The 27988-nt window shown below is 37.8% G+C and overlaps 1 protein-coding gene across 3 annotated transcripts in view; it reads right to left on the bottom strand.

The window, feature by feature from the left end:
* The window catches only part of LOC104696050 (gamma-aminobutyric acid receptor subunit pi-like), a 46989-nt gene that overhangs the window by 6717 nt on the left and 12284 nt on the right, over nt 1-27988 (bottom strand). For 2 of the 3 annotated variants that reach the window (XM_010410164.2, XM_010410157.4), the window contains exons 3-8: nt 26727-26830; nt 17524-17591; nt 16050-16267; nt 15326-15408; nt 10694-10831; nt 572-724 (exon numbers count right to left, since the gene is read on the bottom strand). In XM_010410164.2, coding sequence (XP_010408466.1) covers nt 572-724; nt 10694-10831; nt 15326-15408; nt 16050-16267; nt 17524-17591; nt 26727-26830 — 764 coding nt within the window. Of the gene's footprint in view, nt 1-571; nt 725-10693; nt 10832-15325; nt 15409-16049; nt 16268-16360; nt 16484-17523; nt 17592-26726; nt 26831-27988 lie in introns of those variants that run through there. The other variant, XM_019291446.1, reaches the window with a different exon arrangement.

Here is a 27988-nt window from a genome sequence, read left to right as displayed (position 1 = left end):
AAGCTCCCTTTAAAATACCCAGATATCACTTTGCTCAGTGTAGTTGCCCACTGGCCTCATTCAATGTGAAATCCTTCTTTATTCCCTATTCTGTAGGAGTGTTTTTTCCATCCCACCTGCAGCATGATCAAACCTGATTTGCATTCTTTCCCTCTCAGAATATCTTTTATTTGAAATTAATTATATTTAATCTCTTATAATTCTCTTATTATTCATGTGTTAATTAGTATGTATCATTAGACCTCACAAAAGCCTCACAATTCTGTCTGTGCATGCCATGTATTTGAATATGTTTAAATTATTTCCAAAATGACAGTTTTTTGCTTTGCTTTCAGCAGCCTCCCCTGCCTATAAGTCTCCTTCCTGTGGCTGCCAAAGGCATTTTTCTTAGTTAAAGAATAGCAAGGCTTTGAGGGGAATCCATGTGGTGTGCTGAGTATGGCGAATCCAAAAAGTAATTCCATAAAAATAAGAAGTGTTTGCAACTTCAGGAAATGGATGCCAAGTACATACAATAAAGAAGGCGTCTTAATGATTCAACTCTTGGTTTGGGTTGGTTTATTTTTCTCACCTATGCAGATTCTGGCTGGAACTGATGACTGGCTTATCCAAAACGACACCCAGGAGAGCACAACCAGTAGGATTGATGGTACATATGTCTCTAATATGAAATACAAGATGTTTCTCTTGAGTTCAAAGTGAAACACAAGTTTTGGGTAACGTCCTGTGGAAGGAGCAAGGGGAAAAAAACATTGTGAAGGTGCAATTCATGAAAAGATCGTTGAAATAACCTGTATTAATTTTGTGCACTACAATGCAGTAGAAGCTTAACAAACAAGCTTGTAAAAATTAAACACAGCACTGAAAAATTCAGATTGAAGACTCTGGACTGAAGGAAACAATCCAATATGTAACACTCAGTCACCATATCCAGAGTTTTATTAAAGGCACCTTGAATTGGAAATTAAATGTGGATTAGGGAAGGAAAAAATAAATCCATCAATGCATGAAGAGGATGTTTCATTATACAACACTAGGCAAGGAAATTTGAAATCGCATACGGATTCAGCTGTCATTATCCATAGCAATGAATGAGCTACTACATGAACTAGTGTAGTAAGGATTGTCATTTCATGAAGTTGGCACGGGTTCTTACTTTCAACTATCTCACATATCTGGTTTATTTTGCTTTTCTTTTCATTTACTATTGCTCAAGATGTGGATTGAAGCTACCTGCTCTGATATTGCTGACCTACCTCTTATATTCCACTTAAAACCAAGCAGTATCTTTGCATCCTCACTATCTGTTTTTCCTTCATATTAGTGCACTACAGTGTTTGTGTTGCTCTGAGAAGTCTCACTGTTGTGGCACAAATGGTTTGCTTCTAAGTGAGTGATTTCCAGAAGATGAACTTTTGGGATCTCAGAGTCAAATACAGAATTGTGTTTCGTGAGGGGAGAGCATACTTGTAAGCAAAGCCTGAATTTGTTATCTAGTTCAACTGAGCAAAATTTGGCTGTGTTGAAGCACAGGATCTGAAATTGTTACCAGTTCAATGCATTACAGGAAAGCAAAATATTGCTTTTTAAATGGGCAGAAAAGACTTCTTGTACTGAAGTTCCAGGTTCCAAATTAAGCGTTCCTAAGTTTTTATGAAATCATTTTAACAACATTTGCATGTCAGTGAAATATCAGTGAGAGACTAATGCTCTGTGTTCAGACAGCTCTGGCTTTAGCTATTTTAGTACAAAACCTGTTCTCTGGCACCAATGTTTGCTTCCAATGCTGCTTGCTGCGAGTCAGGACAGAACTACAGAACAGTGAATTCACTTTAGCAACAGCAATATAGGCACAGACAGGCTATTTGTGCATCCTTCAGGTGTGCTGTGAGACACAAAGAGGAGCACTTTTAAAACCTTCAAGTACAAGCAATGGATGCCAAGAAATGTCTTATTGCTCCCAGATGAGAAAATGTATGGCTAAATTGCCATTTTTAAAAACATTTTATACACTGCATCAAGAGAACAATAAAAGGATTTGTAAAACCAGAAAGAATTGCAAGATTATGTAGTCTGACCCTAATCACAAGCCTCTAAATTTCCTTAATTATCCCTTGCTTTGAACTCAATCATTTTGGCTGGAATAGAGCCCACCTTTCACACAGACATGAAGGCTTAGTCTGAGGATATCTAGACATACAACGTCCACCATTTCTCTCAGTAAATAATTCTGTTTGCTAAGAATGAATGCCTAATTTCTAATATTAACTTGTTTTCAGTTTTCTGCCACTTTGACCATCTCTTCCCCACTGAACCAAATAGTCCTCTCATAGTCAGTTCTTTCTCCTTCCAAAAGTAAAAATACACTGTATTTAGGGTTCCTCTTTGTAAGTTCAGTATATTGAGATCATCAAGTGTCTGACTGAAAGAAAGGGTACCAACATTGCACTTAAACTAGCTCCATGAGGCAAGAAGTACAAAGATGTTTTACACCATTATCATCACTTTTATGTGAAAAGAGGGACCTTACACCTGTGTACCTCTGCCAAGGCTGTGACTTTTACCAATACAGTTGTTTCAATAAATGTCATTTTGCTCACCAAAACTGATTTTAAGTGTAGGCAGACCAAAGTAAAGCACTCAAAAGTTAGGGAGTGAAAAACTTACAGATGACTGTGCAACCTTACTGCCTCTGCCTGCACTCACCCGTGCTCTGAAATGAGCACAGTGCTATGGAAAAGCACTGAGTCTGTACAACAAAAAGCTACAGCACAAAGCATGTTTATATGGATGCTGAGAAAGGCTAGCAGTGAAAATTTTCCAGTTTTTCATGGCCCCCTGTGAAAATCTCCGCTCTCACACAAACTAGCTGAGAAATGGTTTGCTGTTTTGTAAACTACTTTGCAGGTGCAGGTTGTTGTGGAAATACTGTGGATGTTGTTTTGGTTCACTGAGAATAGTATTTTGAAATGGGTGTCGTAGCATTCAGCCAATCAATCTGAGAGGCAAATGGTCAAGTGACCAATACTTGCAAATTGGCCATTCTTGCAAATCAAGTTATATAAAGGAGACTGTAATTAATTAAGTAATCCCATTTTACCCTGGACTTGGGTTCTGTGTCGTTCTTCACGGCACCCCTGCAGACAACAGCAGCATGTTTAGGGAAAGAGAAACAGATACTCCACAAAAGCTGTTTGTGTTGTGCTTTTGTGCTGACCATAGGGAAGCATGTGTAGCCACATGCCCAGCAAAGGGGAGTGAAGAGACCAGAACTCCCTTCCTGCAGAGTGCCACAGGCACTGGGATTTCCTGCGGTTCAGCCTCAGAAGAACCAGCTGTTAGAAGGAAAACTCTAAAACAGCCAAACAGCCATACAATAACACCCTCTCCTTGTTAGTGCCCTACAACTGTATCTCTATTTACCTCAGTATAAAAGTCAAGTGTGTACATGGGAAGTTAGTTCAAAACACCAAACTTAAAAGCCACAGTTTGCCACTTTGCTGCAATTTCCAAGCGTAGAAAAATCCTTTGAATATTCTGGTGTTATTATTTTTTCTGATGCCAGAAATTTCTGAAGTATTGTGAACAAAGAGAAATAGAAGTGTAACAGCTTATAGCTGAGTGGCTTTTTGGGGAACAACAAGGAGGCATTTCTCTAACCTTAAGGCTTTCTTCTTGCCAGAATCAAAAGACACATCATGGACATGATAATAATAGTGTCAGCATTTCTCTAAAGAGTTCAGAAGAGCTTTTATAATGGAAATTTTGAAGCAACCTATATATAGAATTCATCAGAGCTCCTCCTGTAATAAACTGAAAGAAGCAGTAGTCAAGAAAAAGTCTTCAGTGCATACTTACCATGCTAAAGGAATGAGCAATGGGATAAAATGAAGATAGGGAAATATTGCAGTCCCTTTTTTATCTACACCACACATGTACCAAAAGTTATCATCTGTAAAATGAACAGATTTGCTGCTCCTGTTGCGTGAGCTGCATATGACAGGGTAATGCTGGATCTCATTGCCTTTGTCTGGCGCATCTGAGACCATGGTGCTATCAGCCAGATCAAAATTGAAACAGGTTCATGTACTCCTAGTCCTGACTTTACTAGGGTTAGCTCAAGTACAGCTCAAATTAACTCCTCAAAACTGTCAAGTTTGCCCCTTGCTTGACAACAAAATACTTGCATTTAAATGAATGTATATTTCTTCATTCAAGTTTCTGGCCCATGATGAGTGTTACCTCAGTGTGAGACTACTCTGATTTAAATTTGCTAATGTGATGGAAATAATTTCTGTGCAGATAGCTAACTGCAGCAAAGGCACAGCATTAGCACTTACCAAAGTATTGAATTACTCTGTGTAACAGTTTCTCAGATGAACCTGAACTTAAATGACTGTCAATATATACAATCTAAACACGCCAAAATAGAGAGGTGAGGTATTCTCAGACAGAAGGTGAGGTATTCTACTTAACTGACCGCACAGCAAAGGAACATTAAGCTGAGTAATTTGGGCTTTATAGAATTTACCAGAGGGCAGAAGTACAGACAGTAGCTCTATCTTGTAGATGAAGAACAAGCCCAGAGAGCAGATGACTGTCTCCATACCTACTGTAACCCTCTCTACTGCTAAGTACCCTAAAAAGTAGAAAAAAGTCCAGCTGACCACTTTTATTACGGTGTCATGAAAATTATACCAGCACAGGCTCTTTCTCAGTAGCTGAGCAGGTCTAGGTCTAGGTCTGTCAGATCTTTCTGAAGGCAATAAAAACTAGTTTATCTCATTTTATAACCTGCCATTGAAGTTTGGCTTTTAAAATAATATTCCAATTTACAGTTCTGATTTTCAAACACTTCATATAGACTTGCCACTGGTGATTCTATCAGCAATGACTATTGCTGCACTTCTTGAGAAATAGATAAGCCTAAATAAGCTTCCTTTTCACCCTAGGTCATTCATTTTCTGATTATCCCATTTTTCCATAGCATCTGTTTCCAGCTGGTGGCAGAATGCTGCATCTCTGCTCTTTCCTGCAGCATCTCTGGCCAGTGAATGGTCCCAGCAGAGGCACCTAAGGAAGGACTAATTCTCTGTAAATACTGTCAGCAGTTCCTAATTTCCACTCCAGGTGTTTTGGGATGGGACCATCTTCCCCACAACCATTTCTGCTGAACTCTACTCCAGTAAAAGACTGCTCCACATCACTCTTTATGTAAGAAGCACTTTGGTGTCCTGCACAGGGGTGTGCAGCCAGGCACAAAGAGCATCCTTTTCTCTCTCATGAATTATTTATGCTGACCCCTTGGGTGTCTGCTAAAATGTGTGATGTACAACTCACACAAGCACGTCAGTGTAACTCTACCAATGCATCATTTTCTTCTCTTCTTGTGTCTTTTAAGGGCAGAGGATAGGAGAGCCTAAAATAGATTTTACTGGTTTAACTATACACTGAAAGTGTAGTTTTCAGTATAAAATTTTTTTATTGCTTGGTTATAACAAACATAGGCAGTGAGAAATCAGTATGTCCCCACTTTTACACAATAAGTAAGTTGTGCAATTCTCCAACTGTTGCAGGATGCTAAGGGTGCCAATATATATTGCTAATATGTTATTACAGCTCCTTTGTCCCTCCCTCAGAGAAAAAACAGTCTTCTGTCCTTCTGTCTAGATCTTATAAACTACCTCTTTTCCTACTTGCTTTTCAGAGGTGAACTAAAGGAAATGAAAGCTCAGGCCAGGCTTCTCAACATGTGTTTCATCTTCATGGAAATGCTTCACAAAAAATAAACTTGAAATTCAGATTTCTTAAGAATGAAACAAACCCTTTCATGTAGTGCATGCGTGCACATATATTTAGCTTACCTACTAAAAAAACCAACCAAAAAAAAAAACCAACCAAAAAAAAAAACCAAACAACAACAAAAAAAAAAAATAAAAAAAATAAAAAAACCCCCCGCAAACAAAACAAACAGAAAAAAATTATGCCACAGAAAGTTTTCCAAGTGTTCAGGTGTATTTATGTCTATGCTATAAAGAACTTCAAAGGAGTTAATAAAGATTGCTTCCTAATATCCTTGATATTCTCTCCACTCATTGCATTTCCATATAGGCTTATGTTACTGTAACTTTTTCAAAATTTCCAAAATTGTTTTCTTTCTAAAATGTTCTACATTGCAGAAGTATCTCAGAAACAATTCATGATGGAAAACTTTTCAGCATCAACTCAGAGGGATGCTACGAGCTCAGACAGGTAAATTGAACATAACATGGTAGCAGACAGATACCCACAGGTAATTGTTTGAATCTTAGGTGAGGCTGACTGAAGACTCACCAGGTAAGATTATTACTGAATACAGTTCTGGGATTCTTTGTGAGCCCTGTATGGCAAAAAATATGTTCTCAGAAACAACAATTGGAGAGCAATTGCAGACTATAAAAGAACTGATAAAGGGAACAGGGAAAGTTATTCAGTGTGCCATACCTGAAGAGAAGTACTGAAAAACCTAGAAAAACTTGATTATTAACTAAATAATCTCCTGAACCTTGGGAAATTGCAGATGACCGACCCTGTAGGACAAAGCAAGGCAGTGCTTCTATTTAGAGAGAGACTGTAACTGATGAACATGCACTCTTACACAAACTTTATATAATCTATGTACAGTTTGTATACATTTTGATTTCAGACCAATAATTATAAATGAGAACAACTCCTCACTGGCTCAGCTGTGACATCCCCCCTGAGAAGCTGATAACCTGCAGTGGCCAGGGAACCACAGAGCTCCAGCACTGCACAGCCACACAAGGGCTGACAGGCCTCTAGCCCAGGGAGGCTAAAGCAGGATTTGAGACAGACATGACAACCCTGGCAGTGACTGCAGACAAGAACAGCAGCCAGCTCCCTTTGCAGTCTTCTTAACAGAGCAAATATCTTGTCTTTATGCATCAAGGAGTAGAGACTTAACTTATGCTTCTGTCTCTTCTTTCCTTCTGTTCTGCCAAAATAATACCATTTGAATATGCCAATTTGTTGACTTGAAATTTTTAAAGTGGGGACGTGCACTGAGAGCCCTGCCTGCCTGACATGTCTCTCCCTGCCTTCTGGGCTGAAGACTCAGCATTAGATTAGACCTGAGCAAGCTGAGCCTCTTCATTCCTGCTGCTGCCGAGGACTTGACAGGAGGGCTGAGGAGTGAGAGCAAGACTTAAGGAAAGATGCTGTAAAAAAAGCTATCAACAGCCAATTAGCACGAAGTTTGAAATTACATTTTTGCTTCTTTCTCCAACTAAAAATAGAAATTGAGATTAATTAGCTTTCGTTTGCTGTGAAAGTAGAAGCATTTATCAAGTGGGAACACATGGGGTCTGTCCTGTGCCCACAACTGCTCCCTAACATGATGACATACCAAGAGTGTGTTAGGAGTGGAGTTATGTTAGCATGTTGGAGAACAGGATTAGAGTTCAAAAATATCTCACCAGCTATCCTAACCCAAGTAAAACAATGGAATTCAACCAGTATGAGGTCCTGCACACAGATAGGAATCACCAGCTCCCAGAGCTCAGGGAATATGTGGTTACAGGGCAATAAAGGAGTCAGAGAACTTGGAGGAATCACTAGCTGAAGACGGGCAAAAATGCATGATGATTTTCTGCAAGAAAGACAAATATCAGCCTAGAATGGATAAAGAGGAACAGATTCATGAAACACATTAAGTAACCCCTTCCATCCTCAGGGGATATCTAATGGCAACAGGGTACCCATTTTAGGGCGCTGCTCATCAGCAAAGAGATGATAATTCAATGGGAAAACAATAGCAAAGAGAGTATATCTAGAAAATTGCTTATATGAATTTAAAAAGAGGAAAATTGTTGGTCTAAGAAAAGATAAAACAGTCTTGAAACAGTGAAAAGACTGCTGAAAAATAGCAGGACATTTTTCTTCAATATCCACATAATGGGTTTGAAATGCAGCAAGGGAGATCAAGATTAGACATGAGGAAAATATGCATATAATAAAAACCAGGAAAAAAAATCATCTAGGAAGGCTGTGAAGCAGACACTTTGGAGGTTTGTCTGACTTACTCCTAGAAACATCTGTCAGGAAGTAGGCTGCAGATACAGATGACCTTGTCTTGTGACATGAGAATAGATTAAATGAATTTTTAAAGAGTATTCCAGCCTTATTGCTATGATTATTTATACAAAAAGCTACACTGTAACAGTCCTTCATTGCTTTTATATTTTTCCAGTAAGAAAAGCAAGCTTTTTCTATTAGTATTTATTACTCTGAGAATGCAGGTGGTGTTGGCTGGACAGCTAAAATAAAAACCCAGCAGCCACGGATGCAGATAACATGGTTTGGGAGTCCAAGAGTTTATCAGTGTATGAAGAATGAGGGCTATAGTTAAAGACATGTAGGGAATGGTTCTCACAATTAAATTACCCACGTCCAAAATGAAATTGTTCTGTACCAAAACAAAATCAACACCAAACCCTAGCCAGCAGTCTAGCTAACATTATTCAAAGTGACTTACTATTATGTGATTACAATAATGTGATTACTATTATGTGATACATGCTGTTCTACAAACAAGATTAATCCACAGTGTCCTTTTCTTAAATTTACTGAAGTTACTTATGCAGGAATTTTGCTGACTGCATTTTAAATTTGGCTCTGTCAGTGACTGTACGTGAACTTGGGTTTTGCACTGCTGTACAATATTTCACAGCAGCTGTACTGTCTGTTCAAGTTCACAGAGTATCAAACCCTGATTGCTTTTTTTGCCGTGTTAGGAAATATTACACACAGCTCTTCTCTCATAACTTCAGCTTTAGCCCTTTGAATTGTAGTGGTTATAAATAGCTGTTATTTATCATGTAATTGTTATTTATAAAATACTCTCATATCTATTAATGGTGCTGAGGAAATGCAAAGCATAGTTTTTCATTTCAAAATTGATTACACAGCTCCATAATCTGGTTGTTTTCTCTTTTAATATGGCCTACAGTAGGCACTGCTTTCCAAAAAAATCTGTAGAAAATAGCACCTAGTTCAGAATGACTCGGTAGAAAATTAAGAGGATTAAGAGATTTAATTTTGAAAGTACTGCACAGCACTTGATAACACGGCTTTCTTGAACAGGAGAACTGAAACAAGCAGGTGGGAGAAATTTTAATCGAATTAAGTTGCATGTGTTAAAATGTGTAATTTAAACAAAAAATGTCTTTTGACTTCACACATATGATTCCTGCCAACAAAAAGGGAGGAAGACAGCATCACTTACTGGAAGAAGAGTACAGTTCATCTGATCATGCCTCTTCAACTCTAATTGGCAATTGGTCTGTTCAGGTAAAACAAAACTAAAAACCAACCAAAACAAACAAAGAAACCAAACAAAACAACCAAACTTTTTTTGTCTAATTTAAAGTCCTGATTCTGTGATAGAATGTGATATGAATTAACCAAGTTCTTCTTCCACTTTCCTGTATGGTGAACAGGTCCTAATACCCTTCTGGGCAGAACAGCAGTAAAGGATTTTTCTTCTTTGATTGAACCTGGTGCTGCTTACCCAGAAGCTGTAAAGAGGAGCAGGGCAAGCAGATGTCACTTATGTAAGTAGCAAGAAACTCTGTGACCCTAGAGCTTGCTGGTATGTATTTAATTTCTACTTTTGCATCCATTTAGAGAACTTTGATTTTTTTAGCCTGAATTACCATCAGAAATTAGATCACAAGTTTCTCTGTGTTGTGTTATTAAAGCAGAAATACTCGATAATGAAATAGAGAAACTATATTTCTGTGATTCAGAATTGGAAACATATCCTCTGGGAAACTGCAGTTTTGAAGGATGTGTGTGTCTTGATTTAAAGATCACCCCTTGAGTGGGTGTGCTGACTTGGGCAGAAGAGAAACCAGGTACACACTAAAGAGCAGCAAGGAAGGACCTAAGAGCAACTGAAACAACATAAAGATTTGGCAGGTCTTGAACTCTCTGAAATCCCTTTCAAAATCTCTGGAAAACAAACAGGAGCACACTGTTTCCTGAGGTTAGGTCCTGCAGTTAGAGGAAACTTTCTGCAGCAGTTTCCTAAGCTCGGCACACGAGCAGGTCTGTGGAAACACTCCCGACCCTTCCCTGGGCAGAGGAACCTCAGGTCGGGCACTCTGCTCCCTGCTGCCCACCAGGCTGGGTAGAGGCTGCCACAGAAACTCCTACAAGCAGTAGCCATGAAACTCAACTTCCTGCAGCTGTTAAAGCACCCAGCGTATTCTTGGAATTTCCACAGATGAATAGAGGGTTTTGACGTGCCTTATAAAGCCAGAATGACTTATAAAGAATGGCTGATGCGAGCTGGGTTTCCCGACGTCCCCGGTCTGTGTCCAATTTAAATGCCCATTTATATGCTCCTCTTCCTTCACAAGAGCTCTCCCTGACATTACGTGGAAGAAGCAGTAGTTTCATGTTTATAATTGTTTAGATAATGTGTGGCCTCCAAGAAAATGCTCAGTCTTTACATTAGCCGGTTCTCTGCTAGTAACATCTGGAAAAGTATTTATGGCTTCAAGAATGTAATTATTAGAACATCAAAACTGTAATGCTAACAGAAAGCAGTGTGCTCAGTTCCCTGATGCTGCTCTGTTTCCAAAGCCATAGTCCAAACTGCACCTAGAAAGTGTTAAAAGGGTGTTTTTACCTGTCTCATACACAGCTTCAGATACAGAGGTAAAGTGGTCTTCTACTGTGTACTGTGCTAGCTGGAGTGTGTCCAAACCTCGAACTGAATCATTTCCTCTGGTCCAGTAAAATGTGACATCGTTGATGTTATAACCCCCTGTAGTGACACACAAGCCAACAACAGTGTTTATTTTACACAATAATTGATTTGTGTTGGGCACACTTATGGTTCAGCTATTTCTTATTTTTGTGCCTGAAAGTACAATTAAACATAAACAATGATGGGTTTCAGCAGACTGTAATGCTTGTTCATGACAAAATGTCCAAAAACATGCTAAGTCTTGTAAGTTAAAAGCTCACATTACTGGAGCTGGTCTTTCCATATCTTCTATTTCAGTACAGATGACAACTAATAAAATAGATTAGTACCACCTGGTATGCTAAAGGCAAAATCTACCAGGCTCTAAGAAAATAGAGCTTTTATGAATTACAGCACTTGCCAGCATTTTGACTACACATGAAATGTGCCATGAGTTGCATCCCAAGATGCTGCTTCTTGGTGCAGTGCATTTGGTCCCCATTCCCACAGAGATGAAGGGATGAGGAGAGCAGCAGAGCTGCTGCTCACTGGTGCTGTGCTCCGACCTGAGCCTGAATCATCACTTGGGACAAGGTTTTGGCTTAGGAGCTCAGATGCTTGCCAAGGACACCAGCTTAGAAGCTGATGTTTCTGCAGGCTCAACAGCATGGCATGCTTCAGGGGCCCCAGGAGGTTTCCTCTTAACCTTCAAGTAGTAATTAGGAGTGGGATGAATCATCTATCAGAAGGCAACTGTATTTTGCACACACTTGTCAATGTGCAGCACAATCATAACTAAAATACCTCTGCAGCTTTTCCCCATCATATAAAAGGCAGCCACTTTACAGACTAGTGTATATGATTAATTCAAGATTATGTTAATGTAATTTACATGTTAACAGGGAGCATTTGAACATCTTTTTTCTTTAGCTTGCTTAGATTAATCATTCTTGTATTTGACAGATTTATATTGTGCAAGTTAATAGCTCAGCTTAGGGAACAGAAACATGAGCAGATGATTATTTTTAGACTTCAGTCAACTGTAAGTAAATTACAAGTGAGACAATAACACAATACATTGCACAAGGGTATACGCTGCAAAACAAAGCAAGCTCTAGAATTGCAGAAAAAAGAGATGTATTCAATTTTTTTTTAAACTGCCTTTTAATATTTTTAAGTTTTGGGGGTTTTTTCTTGCAATAATAAAAACAGAACTGATTTCTCCAGCCGTCTCATGTAGGAAAAACAGGATTTCAGAAATTTTATTGTAAGGAAACACTGGGCTGGTTACCTATTAAAATGATAATTTCACCTGAAAATTCTTTCTCTGCTCATTCTTTAAATGTATATTTTGTTTTCACTGTCACTGGCAGTTATATGAAAAGGTATCATGGCTTGGAGTCTTTGCTCACATTATCACATTTATAGCAATTAAAGCCGAAAAAATTTTGTGTCAAAAGACTAAGCCAAAAGCATATGCATCCAAGCTAAGTTTTCAATTCCCTAAAACCACATGCTGGGAAATTTCCCAGATTTGTGAGATGTAAAATAGAAGTAACAGTCTCTATAAACAAACGATTGCACTGTCCTTAGTCAAAACAAGGAGGTTCATAGAACCAGTTTTTATGCATGACTCCAGACATGGATTCCTTTTACTTCCTTTCAGTATAAATGAACTGCAGACATTTAAAAAGTCCAAAGAACTAGAAAGTACCACAGAAAATTCCTTTTTGTTTTTATAAGATATTCAGCCTTCCAAGTTGCATGAGACAGGAGAAGTTTTTGGTGCCCACATGAATGATAACAAGCATATCTTGAAACAGAGGTTATGTTGCTTTTGTTCCAAAATATTCTCATTAGCTGAACAATTAGTAGGTTTTGGTGATACTTCCTATGAAAATTCTTTGGGAATAATAATTCCAAAACTCTTAAGAAGAATTTTTATTCAGAGAGCCTTCCCAATAGTCAGTAAAGTTAAATAGCACAGTGCTCCCTCTGTGCAAAGTTGTTCTTTATTCGGGGGATTAATGTTTTACTAATTATAAAACATTTCATAAGTTTATAGAGACAAAATCCTTAAGCCCATGTTATTCAGCTTTTACAAGTAATCTCTATTCTCTTTATGTGACACTGAGTTTTTATCCTAACTAATTCCTCAAGCCCAGAATGTCTCATTCCTGTACATTGTTGATACAGTATGAGCTGCTAATGTCAACAGGGTTAACTACAGGAATAGTAAATTTGGGATTAAACATTCATAATGCCTAATACAAATTAGTTTCTTTACCTTTCTGTTGCTAATTTTAATTTTCACTGATTGTCAAGCACAAGTTAAGTGCCTTCACATGGCTCTTCACTGAATAAATGGTAAAGGACAAGTTCAAAAAGGAAATAAAATTTCAGAGATGGGCCCAAGACGTGAATATGTATTTGATCTGGAGGTCTGTGTGGGGGAAAAATGAGGACAAGCCCTTCAGCCCAGCAAGGATGTGTGGTGGTGTTCCCTGCCACATGGCAGAGAGCAGGAACCCCCTCTCAAGCAGCACCAACCAAGACAGGAACCCTCCAGTTTCCCAAATGTCACAGCACCCATATCAACAGAGACTCAGAGTGGCAATTCTCTGTTTCCTGACATATGCCAGCATTACCTTCTAAAGGGTTGCAATAACAGGCAAAAAACCAACAGGCATGTTGGCCAAAATGCGTTTTGCCATGTAGAAAGTATAATTAAAGTTACTAACTAGCAGTAGCAGAATAGTATGTTGTAAAGGTCACTGGGGATTCTGCAGTGTAAAGCCATTACTTCATAATATCATGACATATTTGTCTTTATATAAATAATCTCTTAATAAAAGCCTAACACTTTGTTTCAGCTCAAATATTTGCCATAGATTTTACATTTTATTTATAAACATCAATATTTGTGCAGATGTGTGTGCATGTCTGCATTCACAATTTTTAAACCCAGGTGATGGTCTTGGCAAGCAGTATGCTAGGATGATGACATTATTCATCTGTAAATTAACACAGATTATCACATCGGGAAAAAAAAAAAAACATTTCCAGCCTACCCAAAAGAAAGGATTGCAGTGCACTGACAAAAAAAGGCCACAGCCCAGGGCACACTCTTTCCTTTTTGTATTTGTTGCTTCTATCTGTTTTCCTCAAAACTAAACACCAAAGTAATGAGAGCATTTGTTGTGACATGACTGTGTTTTCCCCTTGGACAGGAGACACTTGTGTGCTGTTGAAAAAGCAGATGGAATCAATCTGAAAAATGCTTGGTTTTAATTATATGGGGAATTCTCCTTTTTATTTTTTTTAATCCTGTCAAATAAATTGTAAATTCCTAGGGGATATGTATTTCATTCTGGAACTAGAGAAAATACTAAATGACTCATTAGGCAGTACTGTTGATTTAAATCCATACATATTGATTTACCAATGTGATCTTCCAAAGGAAAATAAAGATAAATCCCAATTCCAATTCAAATCACTGTTAAACTGTTTGTTAAATGGATCTCTTAAAACTGCTTATTCTAGAGGGATGCCTGTGTGAAGAAGGTTTTGGGTTCATTTCCTTTGTGTTTCTGTCTAAAATGAAATTTTGTGGCAATCTAATTGGTCATTACCAACAAGAGGTAAAGAACACACACACACACACACACACACACTTCTAAAAAGATACAGAAAAAAACTTTACAAGTACTGAAAAGCCTTGCAAAATCTTTTGAGCAGGTATTGACATATATTTTAAATATCTATTTTCGTCTTACAGAATCAATTATCTTTCTATGTTATCCCATGCAAAAACCCTTTTCTAGAGTCTTGTCATCTGAATAATAGCGAACATTTAACTATAAAAATGCATGCTTGGGTGTTTGCAAAGTAATCATGTCTACAAAGTATTAGAGAACCTATTTCAAAGAAAATATGAGGATATTGTTTGATAAAATGAAAAAGGTTATTTACTCTTGTCCATCAATTGATGACTTTTTTTCCCGGGGCACTGACACAGAGACAATTAAACAAGTCAGAGCAAGATCTGTTACTATCCATCTCAGAACTGTCCATGCAATAATTTTTTTTCAGTATGAAAACAGTAAATTATTAAATATGAAGTATAGGCCTTACAAATAAGCATTATTTTATTTTCTTTCTTTCCTAAAGGAATTTTATCTCAGGGGGAAAAAATTACATACTCTCTGAAAGGGGAAAAAAAAATAATCTCATCTGTGCTAGAAAATGCCTGCTCACAGAACTCCCTCTGAAGACCAAGAGAGTAACTGCAGGATGCACTGCAAACCCAAGCCTGTGAGAATCTCCCGGGATTGTGCTTAATCATTAATTAGCACTGCAGCATTTCAGTACTGCCACGCTATTTTCAGTGATGTCATGTGCACATGTGTGCACACATCTTTGCACACAGATCCTACTGTAATTCAACAGGGACTGGTCACATAATGTCCCTTGCCTTCTATGAAAATTTCAGCCAATCTGGTAATATCTAGCAGAAAAAGATCACACCTATTTTTCTAATTGTATAAAAATGATAAGGATTAAGTGTCTTACAGCTTTCCAGTTGCAAAGTACATGTCTGCTTATCCATTGGATATTTAGTCAGATCCATGCTGCATGAAACAGTTGTGGTGATCCTTGGGAAAAAAAAAATCAGTTTGCTAATTATTAATGGGACAAAATTGTTCATCAGTAAAAATAAAAAAATTCCATGCATCCTGCTTGAAATAATATTTTCAGCCTAATATCTAGGGGGGGGGGGGGGGGGGAATCTATTATTTACTGGTATCTAATGTACACGAGTAATAGTATCCCAAACAGAAGCCACTCCAGAACAACTGAGTTAAGTGACAGTCTAAAAAGGCCACCCTTTGCTCCCTTCTCATTTACAGTGCACATTTTCCTTTGTTATTTGCAATATATTTTAAGATTTTGTTATATTTATCAAAACATTTTACAAAGGGTAATCCAAAATAAATCATGCAAGTCAATCATCACAGCTTGCTTTCCCCTGTGATATCTTCGTTGCAAACTGGAATGGCAACATGCAATTCCCGTGTTTGGTCTACATGAAAGCAAAAGGGTCTATTTAGGGAAGAAGATCTATCATTAAATTTAAGAATTTATTCATATTGGTCAATAATATTACACATTCATAAAACTACAAGACCATGCATATTCTACTTTTACAAACAGCACCATTTTCTTAAGCAGAACCTGTAAAGTTTAAAATGTAACTGGATGCAATCATAAATGTTGATATGTGGTATTTACATACCTTATAGCATACAAAACTGTGCCATTAGGGTATATCCTTATAAGACGATTCTCAACAGTGACATCATGAAGAAAAGACCTTTTTGAATCAACTATGAAGGTATCTGGTACCCAAAGCATTTCCACGAGTCGACCATCTAAGCTCAAACTCTTATTACCATCAAAACAAAGTCTCTCATCAGTCCATCGCTGCCTTAGAAATATGGTAGCTGTATAGTCCTGAAAGAGAAAAAACCAACATTATCATGCAAAGAGAGGATGTGTTGTATTCTCTTTTACAGAAGTATATGGAAACAGCTGCTGGACACAAACCGTGATTCTCCATGTCCCTGGCACTCCAGGAGCAGCTGTACTGAATCTTGTACTGCCAAATTTTCTAGCACTCAATGTGAGGTTGGGAGATTTTGTTCTTATGGTCATTTACAGTAAAAGCTGACGGCCTAAGTCTGGGGGTATAAATCAGCTGAAGTCATCAGAGATTTATAAGCAGATAATCTGGCTCTGTAAACCTTTAAGTTTTAGAATGATTTATGTAAGTGGTTCCAAACATCATTTTGTTCACATAAGCTAATAAACAAAGAATTTTTTAAGAACACATGGGAAAAAGTTGAATAAATTCAGATAGACAAAAGAAGTTAGGGAAACAGAGAAGGAATCTTTTAGCACAGTTTCTCCTTTTAGCATCACAAAGGAAACAGTGGTACCAAATTTATCGAGACCTTGAACATAGCACTCAGTCCAATTCCCCTTCAATTTAGATATGCCTTGCAGCCCTACATTAAGATGACACTATTTCTTAACACTTTTAAAACAACTTTTGATTATATGGTGTGTTTTTATCAGTATTATAAATTCATATGAAGTTCTGACCTTATTTTCCCTTTCTAAATAGTAACCAATAATTACTAATTACTAATACACTCATATTGACTATCTGATTAGTGATTTTTTTCTTTTTATTTCTATGTACCAATGGAGGGTCTTTAAGTAGAAGAGTACATTCCATTTCATAGTTTGTTCAAAAACAAATTATACAAATTAAATTAAAGACAGCTGGAATAAATCACTGCGTGACAGCAACAATAGAAGAGAAAAACAGTCTGAGTTCAGCTGTGTCTAATCACAGGGAAAGAGAGTGGCTTCAAAGGCACATGAATATATCTTTATTTTTCTGAAATGCATAAAGATTTAGATATTTCAGCTGAAAAATAAATACTGATCCACATGCTTCTCATTAAGATTAATACTCAGTAGCAAATTTCTGTTAGTATCTGTGAGCGGTGGGATTTGCAGCTGCATTTCTATGCTTATTACAGTGTTATAAACACTGTGTGTAGTGAAAAAGAAAATCCATCTCCTAACCCATATTGACTTCACAAGGAGACAGGCCCAAACTCATATTGCCAGCAGCTGTAAGCACAAGACATCAGCTTATCAACAGGCAGGATAAAAAAAGACTGCCAAAACTACAGTACCATATTTATTTCTGATATTGTATCAATGCTTGCAATATCCATACTCATTCCAACTGACACAGGACCATCTGCAAAAGAAAAGAGAAAGTCAGAACGTAGCTCATAATTCTTTAATACTCACTGTTCAGGAGAACTGGCTAAAAAATCTTTCAATTTTTTTTCTAAATGTTTAGAAGCTACCTTAAATATTCCTCAAACATAGACTACGCAAAAATTTTAACATTCCTAACCAAAATGTCATACTTCTCAGCTAAAATGTTTCTGGTTTTAAGAAACAGGCTTTATTTCTTAATCACTTCCTGGTTTATAAGATTTCTTTTCACCAGAAAAAAGTGCGTTGGAAAATGTTACGCAATAAGGTGTGGAAGGCACAATCCCCATGGTACCTCACACTCTTCTGCTCTGAGGTGCAGAGCAGTGGAAAGAATTCTTCCAGCTGCAACATCTGGTCCATCAGATGTTGGTGAAGTAGGAAGTTTTACCTGGCAATGTCACATGGTTAATACCCAGGTGGCGTAGCTGAGTGACTGTATTTACTGCCCATTTAAGAATTTATGGTAGATATTGTATCATTGCAATTTAATGTATTGCTTTTGACCTCTAGCAGGAAACTTGTGATTTAAATACTTGCATTTATAAAGGAAAACTTGTCATAAGCTGAAGGCTTATTCAGTGTGGTTAGACACCTTACCTAAGTAGTTGTTATTGTAATGTCAGTATGCTCAGATCCCCAACTCCTTGTGAATGTGCATTTCACACTGTTGGAAGGAAGATCATCAGCTGTGCATTTTAAAATGCAGAATTTGTGCAGAGCTTTGATGGAAACATGACATTATTCCTGGTTGAATTTGTGCAGAATAATTAACAGAGTGATGGTACAAGGTAATTAATATTAAATCAGGCATCTTTCCAAGCAATTGAGAAGAAGAGAACACAGTACTGAGAAATGCAGAAATACTTTAGGTAAGGTCTCTGTAGCTGGCAGTGCCCCTATCTCACAGGCACACAGCTGAAAGCCCCTCTTGGCTCCTTGCAATACATTTTGTACAAATCTCCCATATGGCCCCAAATGGCATCCAGAAGAACATGGAGACCAACTCTACCCACATCGAGTAACACTAAAGAAAAAATGTGTCATGCTAAGACATAAAGGTTTATTAGTATTTTTATTTTTTCCAAAATATTTTCTATTTCTAGTGCATGTGTTAAAGTCATTAAACATCTGTCACCCCTGAAAAAATCTGTAAGTCCTTTGTTCTGGACCTGGTTGAAAGTTTAAATATGAAGCTCCAACTTAAAGCAGGACTGCAGGTTTGCAGCATGCCCTGGTAGTAAAATGTGTGTTTATTATATACTATTAAATTATATGTTGGGTTTAAAAGCAAGTGTTCACATACTGAAAGAAGACTTTGGCAGTTAACTTTGGAACAAAATTGACTGAAACGCTCTCAGATCATTGACAGTTTTTTCTTCTGCTTCTTTCCATTCTTTTCATGTTTTGATACTCCAAGAATAAATTTACTTTTTCTCCCTCCAGGAAAAGCTCAACCCTTAGGAAACTCATCCCAGCTACCTGGGGTACAACAATTAATACTTACACTTACCATTGTACTATTACAGGTACAATATTGCCAGACTCAAAAGATATGTCTTACCCTCAAAATCATTGAATTTTAAATAATGTGATTTATAATCCATTTTCTGATTTTTTTTTTTTTTATGTCTTCCTAGAGATTCCCTTGTATGACTGTAACAGAACGTATTATTGCCAACTATCACATGATAATTTGGGGAGAACTTCATCCAGCAAGGCACGTGTTTATTGATGGGCCATCCTAAGGAGAGGACAATGCAGTGTTCAGATGATTAAGCAGGAATCATGGCTGGGAACAATCAGACTCTTCCTATTATATCAAGATTTATTAGTAGAAACAACACCTGATCCTTGCTTAATAAGGTGATGCAGGTTGGGGAAAATGTTCATGAGCAGCAATTCATTATTATCAGTGCTAGGTTGTTACACATATGAGGGGAAAAGCTGACTTTCCAGAAAGATTACTGGAGGAGGAGTTAATTTGTCTGGAATCAGACAAACAGGACATTGTAGATCCCTTTTTCTTTCTATTACTGAGTAACACAACAGCATTTTGGTGTTGGGTGACTCCCAAGCACCACAAGACACCTAGGTCAGGTTAAGATGTACTTCAAGCTCAAACTGATTGAACACAGACCTGCCTTGGGTTTCAAGTGCCAGGGACTGGCAGCATAGTCATGGCAAAGCCATCCTGCTCCACTCGCCCCAGTCAACAGCTCTCACTGCCCAAGTGCACCCAGCCTGTCCAGCCCAGCAAAATGCAGTAGAAAATTACGTCACTCCAGATACAGCAACGTGCTGTGTGGCAGGAGGTGTGCAGGAAAACAACAGTTAGGGAAAGGATCTTTATTAACACAATACAAGATGCCGAGAACAGCTTTGCTCCAACAGTTAATTAAACTAGAACAAAATTAATGGTTAAATGCTGATTTCTTTTTTGCATGTGAGGATAAATGTTTATTTAGTAAGGCACCATAAATTGTAAAGTATTAATAATAGAATGAGTCTGCTCATAATTATTCACCAGGGCTTCCTCTGAACTTCCTCTGAAAGGTCTCCTGTTGACAGTGTCAAAAACTGGGCAGCAAACCAGATGAAACAGTCAGTTCCTACATTTCCATATGTTTGGCAGAAGTTGTACGTATAATGACAACTTCAGAAGAAATTTACCGATCTTCAGAAGAAAACTGGAGTCCGTCTGTCCTGCATTAGTGAAGGGAATCTTCAAAGCATGGCAGAGCATCACCAAAGGGAGTGCCTTGTTACAGAAGTGGCTGTGCAGCCTAAGCAACACTCGTTCTAATTTTACTGAGATTTTTGTACTGAGACTGTTCCTCTACGCCCTTTACAGATATTCATGGTGATCCCAAATGAGAAAGCAGCCAGAAGAGTGGCAGATAGCATACCTAAAAATTAAGTCTGGATCACTGCAATGATCCCAGTCTGTAGCAGCAGAATAAACCACTACAGTGTCATGTGTGTACCTACTACTGCACTGGATCAGCACTATCAATAACTTCCAGTGTTGAGCTGATAGAATGAGCCCTTTTCCATTTAGCTTAAGAAAACTCAAAATAACTCTGGCATTCAGAAAGGGCGGAAAAGGAATGGCTTTTTAGAAGAATGTCCCATCTTTTCAGCAATACTGGATAAAACATTGCAAGTAAACAGAGAATTAAAAGCAAAATTATCACTAGAATAGCTCATTATAGCTTCCTAAAAACCTCATTTTGTCTCCCTGATTTCCAGCTTTGCTTTGGAGTATTACAGAACTCTTACATAATGATACATTATGCTTACATTTTTTCAGCGCATTTAACTTCCCTCCACAAGACATCTTTCTTGACAAATAGTTACACGAAGAAAGTGGACAGGTTAAGACAGGCCTTCTGACAGATCTCAACCGTAATTCTTGATTTGAAGGCATCAGAAGACAGACCCATTTCTAGCATGAATCAGTTTCAATCCTATTTGTCCACATCAATTATTTTGACAGTGATGTTGCTTTGCTGGTGCAGTTTGTGGACAAGACAAAAATTGGTGGGGACCATATTAATAACAGCTTGTTAAATTATTTGTCAAAACCCCCATATTTCCATACAGCCAAATGCAAGCAATTAATGTGGGGACAAATAAGACAGGCAGCACATACAGGATAGGAAACTATCTTGGCAAGCAGTGCCTTTGAGAAGGATTTAGAGGCTGTCACAGATAATCATTTTAACATGCTCTCTCCATCTTATGCTTTGGCAGCAGCACTATTTCAATGGGGAGTAATGCACAGAATTAAGGTATCTTGCAATCTATTCTGTACTGGCAAGACTGTTATGAGATGACTGTCACAAGATTTTTTTTTCCACATTTAAAAAAATGTGCAAACAGCAGACACAGTTTGGTTGGCAGAAAGAGAAATATTCCAAAAGACAACAAAATCTGGAATCTTAATATCGAATCTTGTAACATAAAAATCAAGCATTGTTTACTCAGCTCCTCAAAGAGAAGTCAGAGAGGTGACTTGTCCAGTGTCAGAAAATGTGTGTAGCCGTTAGTTGTTCATGTGGTTTGGCAAAGCAAAGCATGGTCCCAGTTTATGGAAACTGGAGACAACAGGAAATTTCAAATAAATTGATCTTTTTATTATCTGAACATAATCACTGTTCATAATTTAGAGTCTCTAGAGAGAAGCCTTTGGAGGGGTAGGAGAGGCAGGGGAGAACCCCAAACCAAAACCCAAACTCTCCTGCATGGAGGAAGCTGGGCTTCGTGGCAATAGGATTCTCATAGTGTCTCTTAGTTACCTGGGAAAGGAGGGGAAATCTCCATTACCATGCGTATGCTGAAGTTTACATATTCTGGGCTTTTTGCTTTTTCTGTAAAGGATTCGATGTTGGCTTGTTGGGACTTAAAATAGTCTTTAGATGATGGTTATTTGGCATTGCTTTCACATGTACCCTGTGAGTTTGCCTCACTAAACCAAAGGGTGTTAGACACAGCTAACATTCTGATATCTCCTTGTTTCTTTTGTACACTTCTGAAGACTAAAATGCCTTCTTCTAATTAAATATATAGAACTTAATATAAACAACATTTGAGGGAAAAAACCATGGTGACTGGTCTTAGACAGAAGTTTGGACTCAAAAATTCGATTTGCTTTAATTTAAAACTTAGGACTATGAAATGTATTACTCATTATGAAGCTAAGGAAAATAATCTTTTAAATGTGATTTAGAATAACTGATTTAAACATGACACTTTTCTGTACCACTTGAAAGCAGCTTCCATATTCAAATGTACTTAGCTGTGACCTTTTCCTAGTCTCTTTTTAATTAGAACACTTAAATTATCACATTCAATCACAGAACAAAATCTATTTGTATAAAATTATTTACAAGATTTTATGCATCCCTTAACAACTCTATGAACCTGGTCCAAGGCTCACTGAAGTCTGCAGGAACTGCTCATTAATTCAGAGAGTTTGGCACAGCACCTAAAGCTATAAAATTGATCTACATGGTTCCAGCAGAAAACCCAAGGTGGAAATCTACTTGTATGGCTGAGATAAAGTGTGAGGGTAATGTAACACATTTAAGGGAAATAAGTGTTGATTTTTAAATCCCTTATGCCAGCTTTTCTGTAGAAGTATTTCATATATATCTGTAAGGGTAGGATAGACACTATTGCATTGAGGACTAATATCTACTAACATTAGTATAGGAGTATTTCATATTCCAGTCCAAAGAATGGCTAAAATCATTCTAGATTAGGGGGCTTTTTTTATTACAACTTTATTGCAGCTATCTGTTCATTTTATGTAGACTTGCTTGATGAACCAGCTCAAAGAGGGACATTAAAGTGCTATAGATAAGGAAGGAGAACATTCTTAATAGCAGCATTCAGATGAGGTCAGAGCTAAATAACCAGTCCAGCTGAGACTCCTCTGTGCTAAACAGTGTGTAAAGTACCCTCACAACTTGGCAACTGGTATGTGCTACCCTCCACAGACAAACATGAAACACTCAGCCAAACTTGTGGGCAAGCCTCTGACATACTAAGACTGGCTTCAACTACTCTGACTTTGGGCTCCCGATTTAGGTGCTTAGAGATGGGAATGACAATTTGTGTTATGCATGAATGGCAGCATTTGCACAGCAAGGGTCTGGAGGGGTTACCTGTGTGGGAGGAGATGGCTAAAGCAAGGTGAGATAAATTCAGAATTAAAACCTAGAAAAGCAGTCGATTCAGTCCATGCAAGGAGAGGAGAAGACAGGTTTTATGTTGTTATGCAGCCACTGGACTCAAATGAAAAAGATCTTCACAGTCCCCTTGTTAATGACACTACCCAGGTTGGGGTATGTGGTCGGGACATTTCCAGTCATCTGCCAGTCCTACCACGAGGACCAAACACAAATTAATAAGCAAATGGAGTGCTTATTAAACTAAAAACTTATGAGCTGCCATAAATTTTACTTGACTAGTAAATATTTCTGGTTTTTCTGGCTTTAGGAGAAAGGAACTGTCATTTTATGAATGTTTGTTTATACCTAATGCTTTCTTTCAGGATAAAACCCCATTTTGCTAAATATTGAGGAGTTCATTGTCACTGATTTTGCAAGAGCATGATTGTATTTTGGGAGCAATCATCACTTCAAAAACCCCCATTTCCTGCCTGAAGAAAATTTTCAAGGACAAGTAACTTGGAAATTATTTTAAATGAGATTATTCTAAAATTTAAGCTCACCTCTGGCCCTCACACTTGATAAAAATCACATTTCAGGGTTCCATTATGACTCACTAACATTAAGCTTAAAGCACTGTAGATGCCAACAAATAATACCATCTAGTTTTATGACAAATTCCTTCGTGCGTATTTATGTGTGTATCTAACTGCACAATAAACAGAAATAGACATATTTTTGAAAGCAAAGGAATATTGGCCAAAACTAAAGAAAAGGAAGCCAAGTGCCTTGAAAAGGCTGGCTTTGGCACATTTTAGGAGGATATTTCTGGATATCAACATACACATACCAGGTTCCCATTTATGCAAATCCTTTCATTCAAGACAGCAACCATACATCATCAGGTGCATATCCATCCTCTTCTGTTCATGTTTCTAGAAATACAAGTTTCCTTCTCAGAGTACATCAGCACTGATAGGTTGCACAATCAGGACTGTGCAGGCTTTTACAGTATCTGATGATGTCTACCAGAATACTCAGTTTATGTTTTTAACATGCATTGGTTCATCAGCCTACTCGAGCCTAATCAGCTGTTTGACCTTAACTAAGCGGTCTGTCTCTCACTATTAACATGCAAATATCATCCCAAAGAAACAGAATTTGGGGGGAATGGTGCAGGGGGAAGTCACAGAAGAGGTATCAATGACTAAATTGCTACTCTGGCTTCTTTAACAGCTGTGCTGCAGCCATTGATGTTATTCTGAGTAAAGCCAGTTGTATCAAAATCTTTCTAACCAAGAACAGACACAAGGTACACCAGCTGCAGGCAAAAAACCACCATATAAATCAGGAAAATATTATGTGGAATCAAGCTAGCATAGCTGTGGTCACACAAATATATTCCACAGGTTTGTTAAGCTGAGGATTTAGGTGCTTCTGAGAAGAGCAACAGCTTCTCTTGGGCCTGAATCTCATGCAAAGTGTAGCCCATCAGTAACAGAGATGGGTCAGGACTAGGCTGATACCACTCGCCAGCCCAAGCACACATTCCTCTATAACAGGGAAAGTGATCCCAAATGATCTCACAAAAAGCTACAGGTTCAAAAATCAGGAGGAGCATTGCCTGAATTATCCTAACCTGAATTACTCCTACAAAGTAATTTCTCACAAAACCACCAACCCTGCATTTAGAAGTGGCATCAATAAAATGTACTTTTTTCAGAGTGCCATCTCATTCCTGCAGCACTAGGGCTAATAAAGATCCATCAAAGATTACTGAGGCAGTGTTTGCATGCCTGAGCTGTAGTGAGCATATGCAGCAATGCTGGCATTGTCTGGAGGTGCGAGACTGGCTTTGTGTGTGACACAGACTTGATCTGTGCCTGAGCTCCTCTGGGACTTCTAGGCAAACACAGAAAGGCCTTAGCATCCCTCTGAAAAAAACATCCAGGCAAAAAAATACCTATAGCATTGCTGTGACACAGCTGGGGAAAAAAGATGGAGAAAAGAAAAGGGAGCTTTGTAAGTGAAATGTGCTTTACTATTGGTCTTAATTGCTCTCTTAGGATTTTGAAATGAGACTCTGTTGTCTACCAAAGCACATTCATCATGGCAGTGCCAACATATCTCTAGTACTAACATGAGGGAATGAATAAAATATATTAATGACCACTGAACACATAGCTATTTTACATAATGCATCATCTCCAATGAGAAAGGGCTAGTTTATTTATTAAAGTTACTTATATTTTGCTGAAAATGTCCTTAGAGCATTAAATATTTTATAGTAGTTGTATCATCAGCTAAGATAACTACAATAAAAACTAACAGATGAAATAGTTTTCCCCTTTTTGTTCACTCTAAAATACAGGTATATCTTAAAATTGTTATAAATGGATTCGGAAACAGCACATGATGTGGAGCATCCATATTGAACCAGGTATTCGAATGGCAAGAGGTAGCAGTATAGTCTTAGAAACTCATTAGTCAATCATTTTTTAAGCAGGATATAAAGAGATGTAAAATATTTCATTTGACATTCATACCTCTAACATTTCTGAACATCTAGCTTAAGAACTATTGCCTAGCATTCATTCCTCAAGTTTATTTTCTGGCAGACACAGGGTGCTGAGCTTCTTTTCAACATTCAGAATATTTTCTTCTTCAGTGTTCTGCAGTTTCTCCAGGAAGAGATCTTCATTTGTATCTCCTCAGTATTTCTGATACATGCACTAGTCTGACTCAAACAAGGGAGATGTTTTTCACTGAGATTTCTGGTGCCTGACTGCACTGCAGGGCAGTAAAATCAGCCTTGATGCAGTAGACTGTGTGGGCCTTCCATTCTGGTGACCATTGCCTTCTGATGCAGGGAACTGACATTTTTGATTCGTTTTCCCTTTTCAATTCATTTTCTCCCCATAATTTTTCAGTAAATCTGTTCAGTGACCTTTAAGACCTGAGGCAAGAATCATTTATTAAATAATTCTTTTGCAATCTTACATGCTGATGCACATAAGACTTTGCGTAGTAACATGATTTGCCTGTGCTGTTATGAACAGCTTGATATATAAAGCTTTCAAATCTTTAATCAAAGCTTTTTATAGTTATTATTTAGGAAATTAGAGAAAATTATGCTTTTAAATAGGCAAGATGTTACAGCTTATTTCATGAGGGCACACATACAATGGTAGTCAAGTTTTCTAACAGAATCCGGAAGTTTAGCTTGAGAATACCTGGAATATACAAGTTTCACCTTAGGGCACAAAAGCTGTAAAACTCTATCTTATTGTATTGCAGAACATGTATAATGAGATTGGTGGCTGTCAGAAATCAGAGGAAAAAAGTACAGAAAAAGAACTTTTGCTCTCACTACTGAATTTTAGACACCACATTTTGTTATGACTCAGTCTTATTGAAAGAGCTTTTCTACTTACTATCAAAAAATGGACGTAGATACTTGTTGTACCCTTTTATTATTTTTTGTATTGTTGGAGGTAGAATTTCACTTTTTCCTTCGGTTTCAGGAATTTGCATTGACCTAGAAAGAATTGAAAAGGAGGATGTTTTAAAAGGACATAATCAAAAGAACAATATTCCATAAAATATCAGATTTCATAATCTGTGTTAGCCTCTCATTGGAAAAGAAATCACTTTTATACCTCAAAGTCTATTATTTCTTAACACTCTATCTGACAAACAATCTTCTTTAATACTTTATCTGTAAACTGGGCATTATGGTTATAATCTAGGAATGTGGAAGGGATGCTTATTGTTTCTTTCAGCATTTAAAATTAAGCTTCCCTTCACATAATGAAATACATTATATTTAGGTCTCAGAAACAGAAACCAACCTCAGAGACTAGTGCATAAAAACACTCTTAAAATTCTGCTTTCACAACACAATTTTTAAACAGGTTACAGAAATAATCCAGTTGGGCAAAATCAGTGAAGCATAATGAGAATTCAAGTAGTTCCTTTGTTCCTATGTTCAGAAGTCATATATAAATAATTACAACCCATCTCTGCCTAACCTCGAAGGTGAGCACCCCAAGAAGGTGAGCAGGGTGTGCTCTTCAGAAATTAAAGCACAGATGGTACCAACTACTTGTTCCCAATGATTTGAGAAAGGTGGGGTATGAATTATGAAGGTGAGAAGCACATAATTGATTGACTCAGCGAAGCCCAGCTGGCTGCAGGCAGAGGCACTGTCTCTGCTGATGGAGAGCAGGCACCCATATAATCACCAGGAGAAGGGTCTGTGGCTTTTGCCCCTTGCTCTGGGCATGACTGGTCCCTAAGAGTGACTAGCTCTCCTACAGTAGGTGCAAGAGAGGTAGCTGAGGTGATTTGCTTCTAGCAGAAGGCTCTAAGAGTAAACCATTAGGTAAAGGGTTACCAGTGTTTTGTGGTCTTTCCTTATAGTGCTAAATCCTCACCAAATTTCTTAGTCTCTGTTTTTTCTAGAGCTGGTCCTGAAAACTCTGCTTGCTCTTCTGCATTATATTTCTGGGTCTCTTGTAGCTTTCCAAAGCTTGATATTTTGATTTTAATTTTGCTGTTTCTGAGAAAGCTTGAGTCATTTTGTCAGGACACTGACACTTTCATCCACTTGGAATAATCCAGTATCTTAAACTGGCAAAGCTCAAATGCTAACATGATCTCACTGAATACACGTGGCCAAATCACACTGTGGGTT

Source organism: Corvus cornix, chromosome 6 (genome assembly GCF_000738735.6).
Source record: "Corvus cornix cornix isolate S_Up_H32 chromosome 6, ASM73873v5, whole genome shotgun sequence".
In the NCBI taxonomy this organism is placed as follows: Eukaryota; Metazoa; Chordata; class Aves; order Passeriformes; family Corvidae; genus Corvus; species Corvus cornix.
This window is presented reverse-complemented; position numbering and strand designations above follow the sequence as displayed.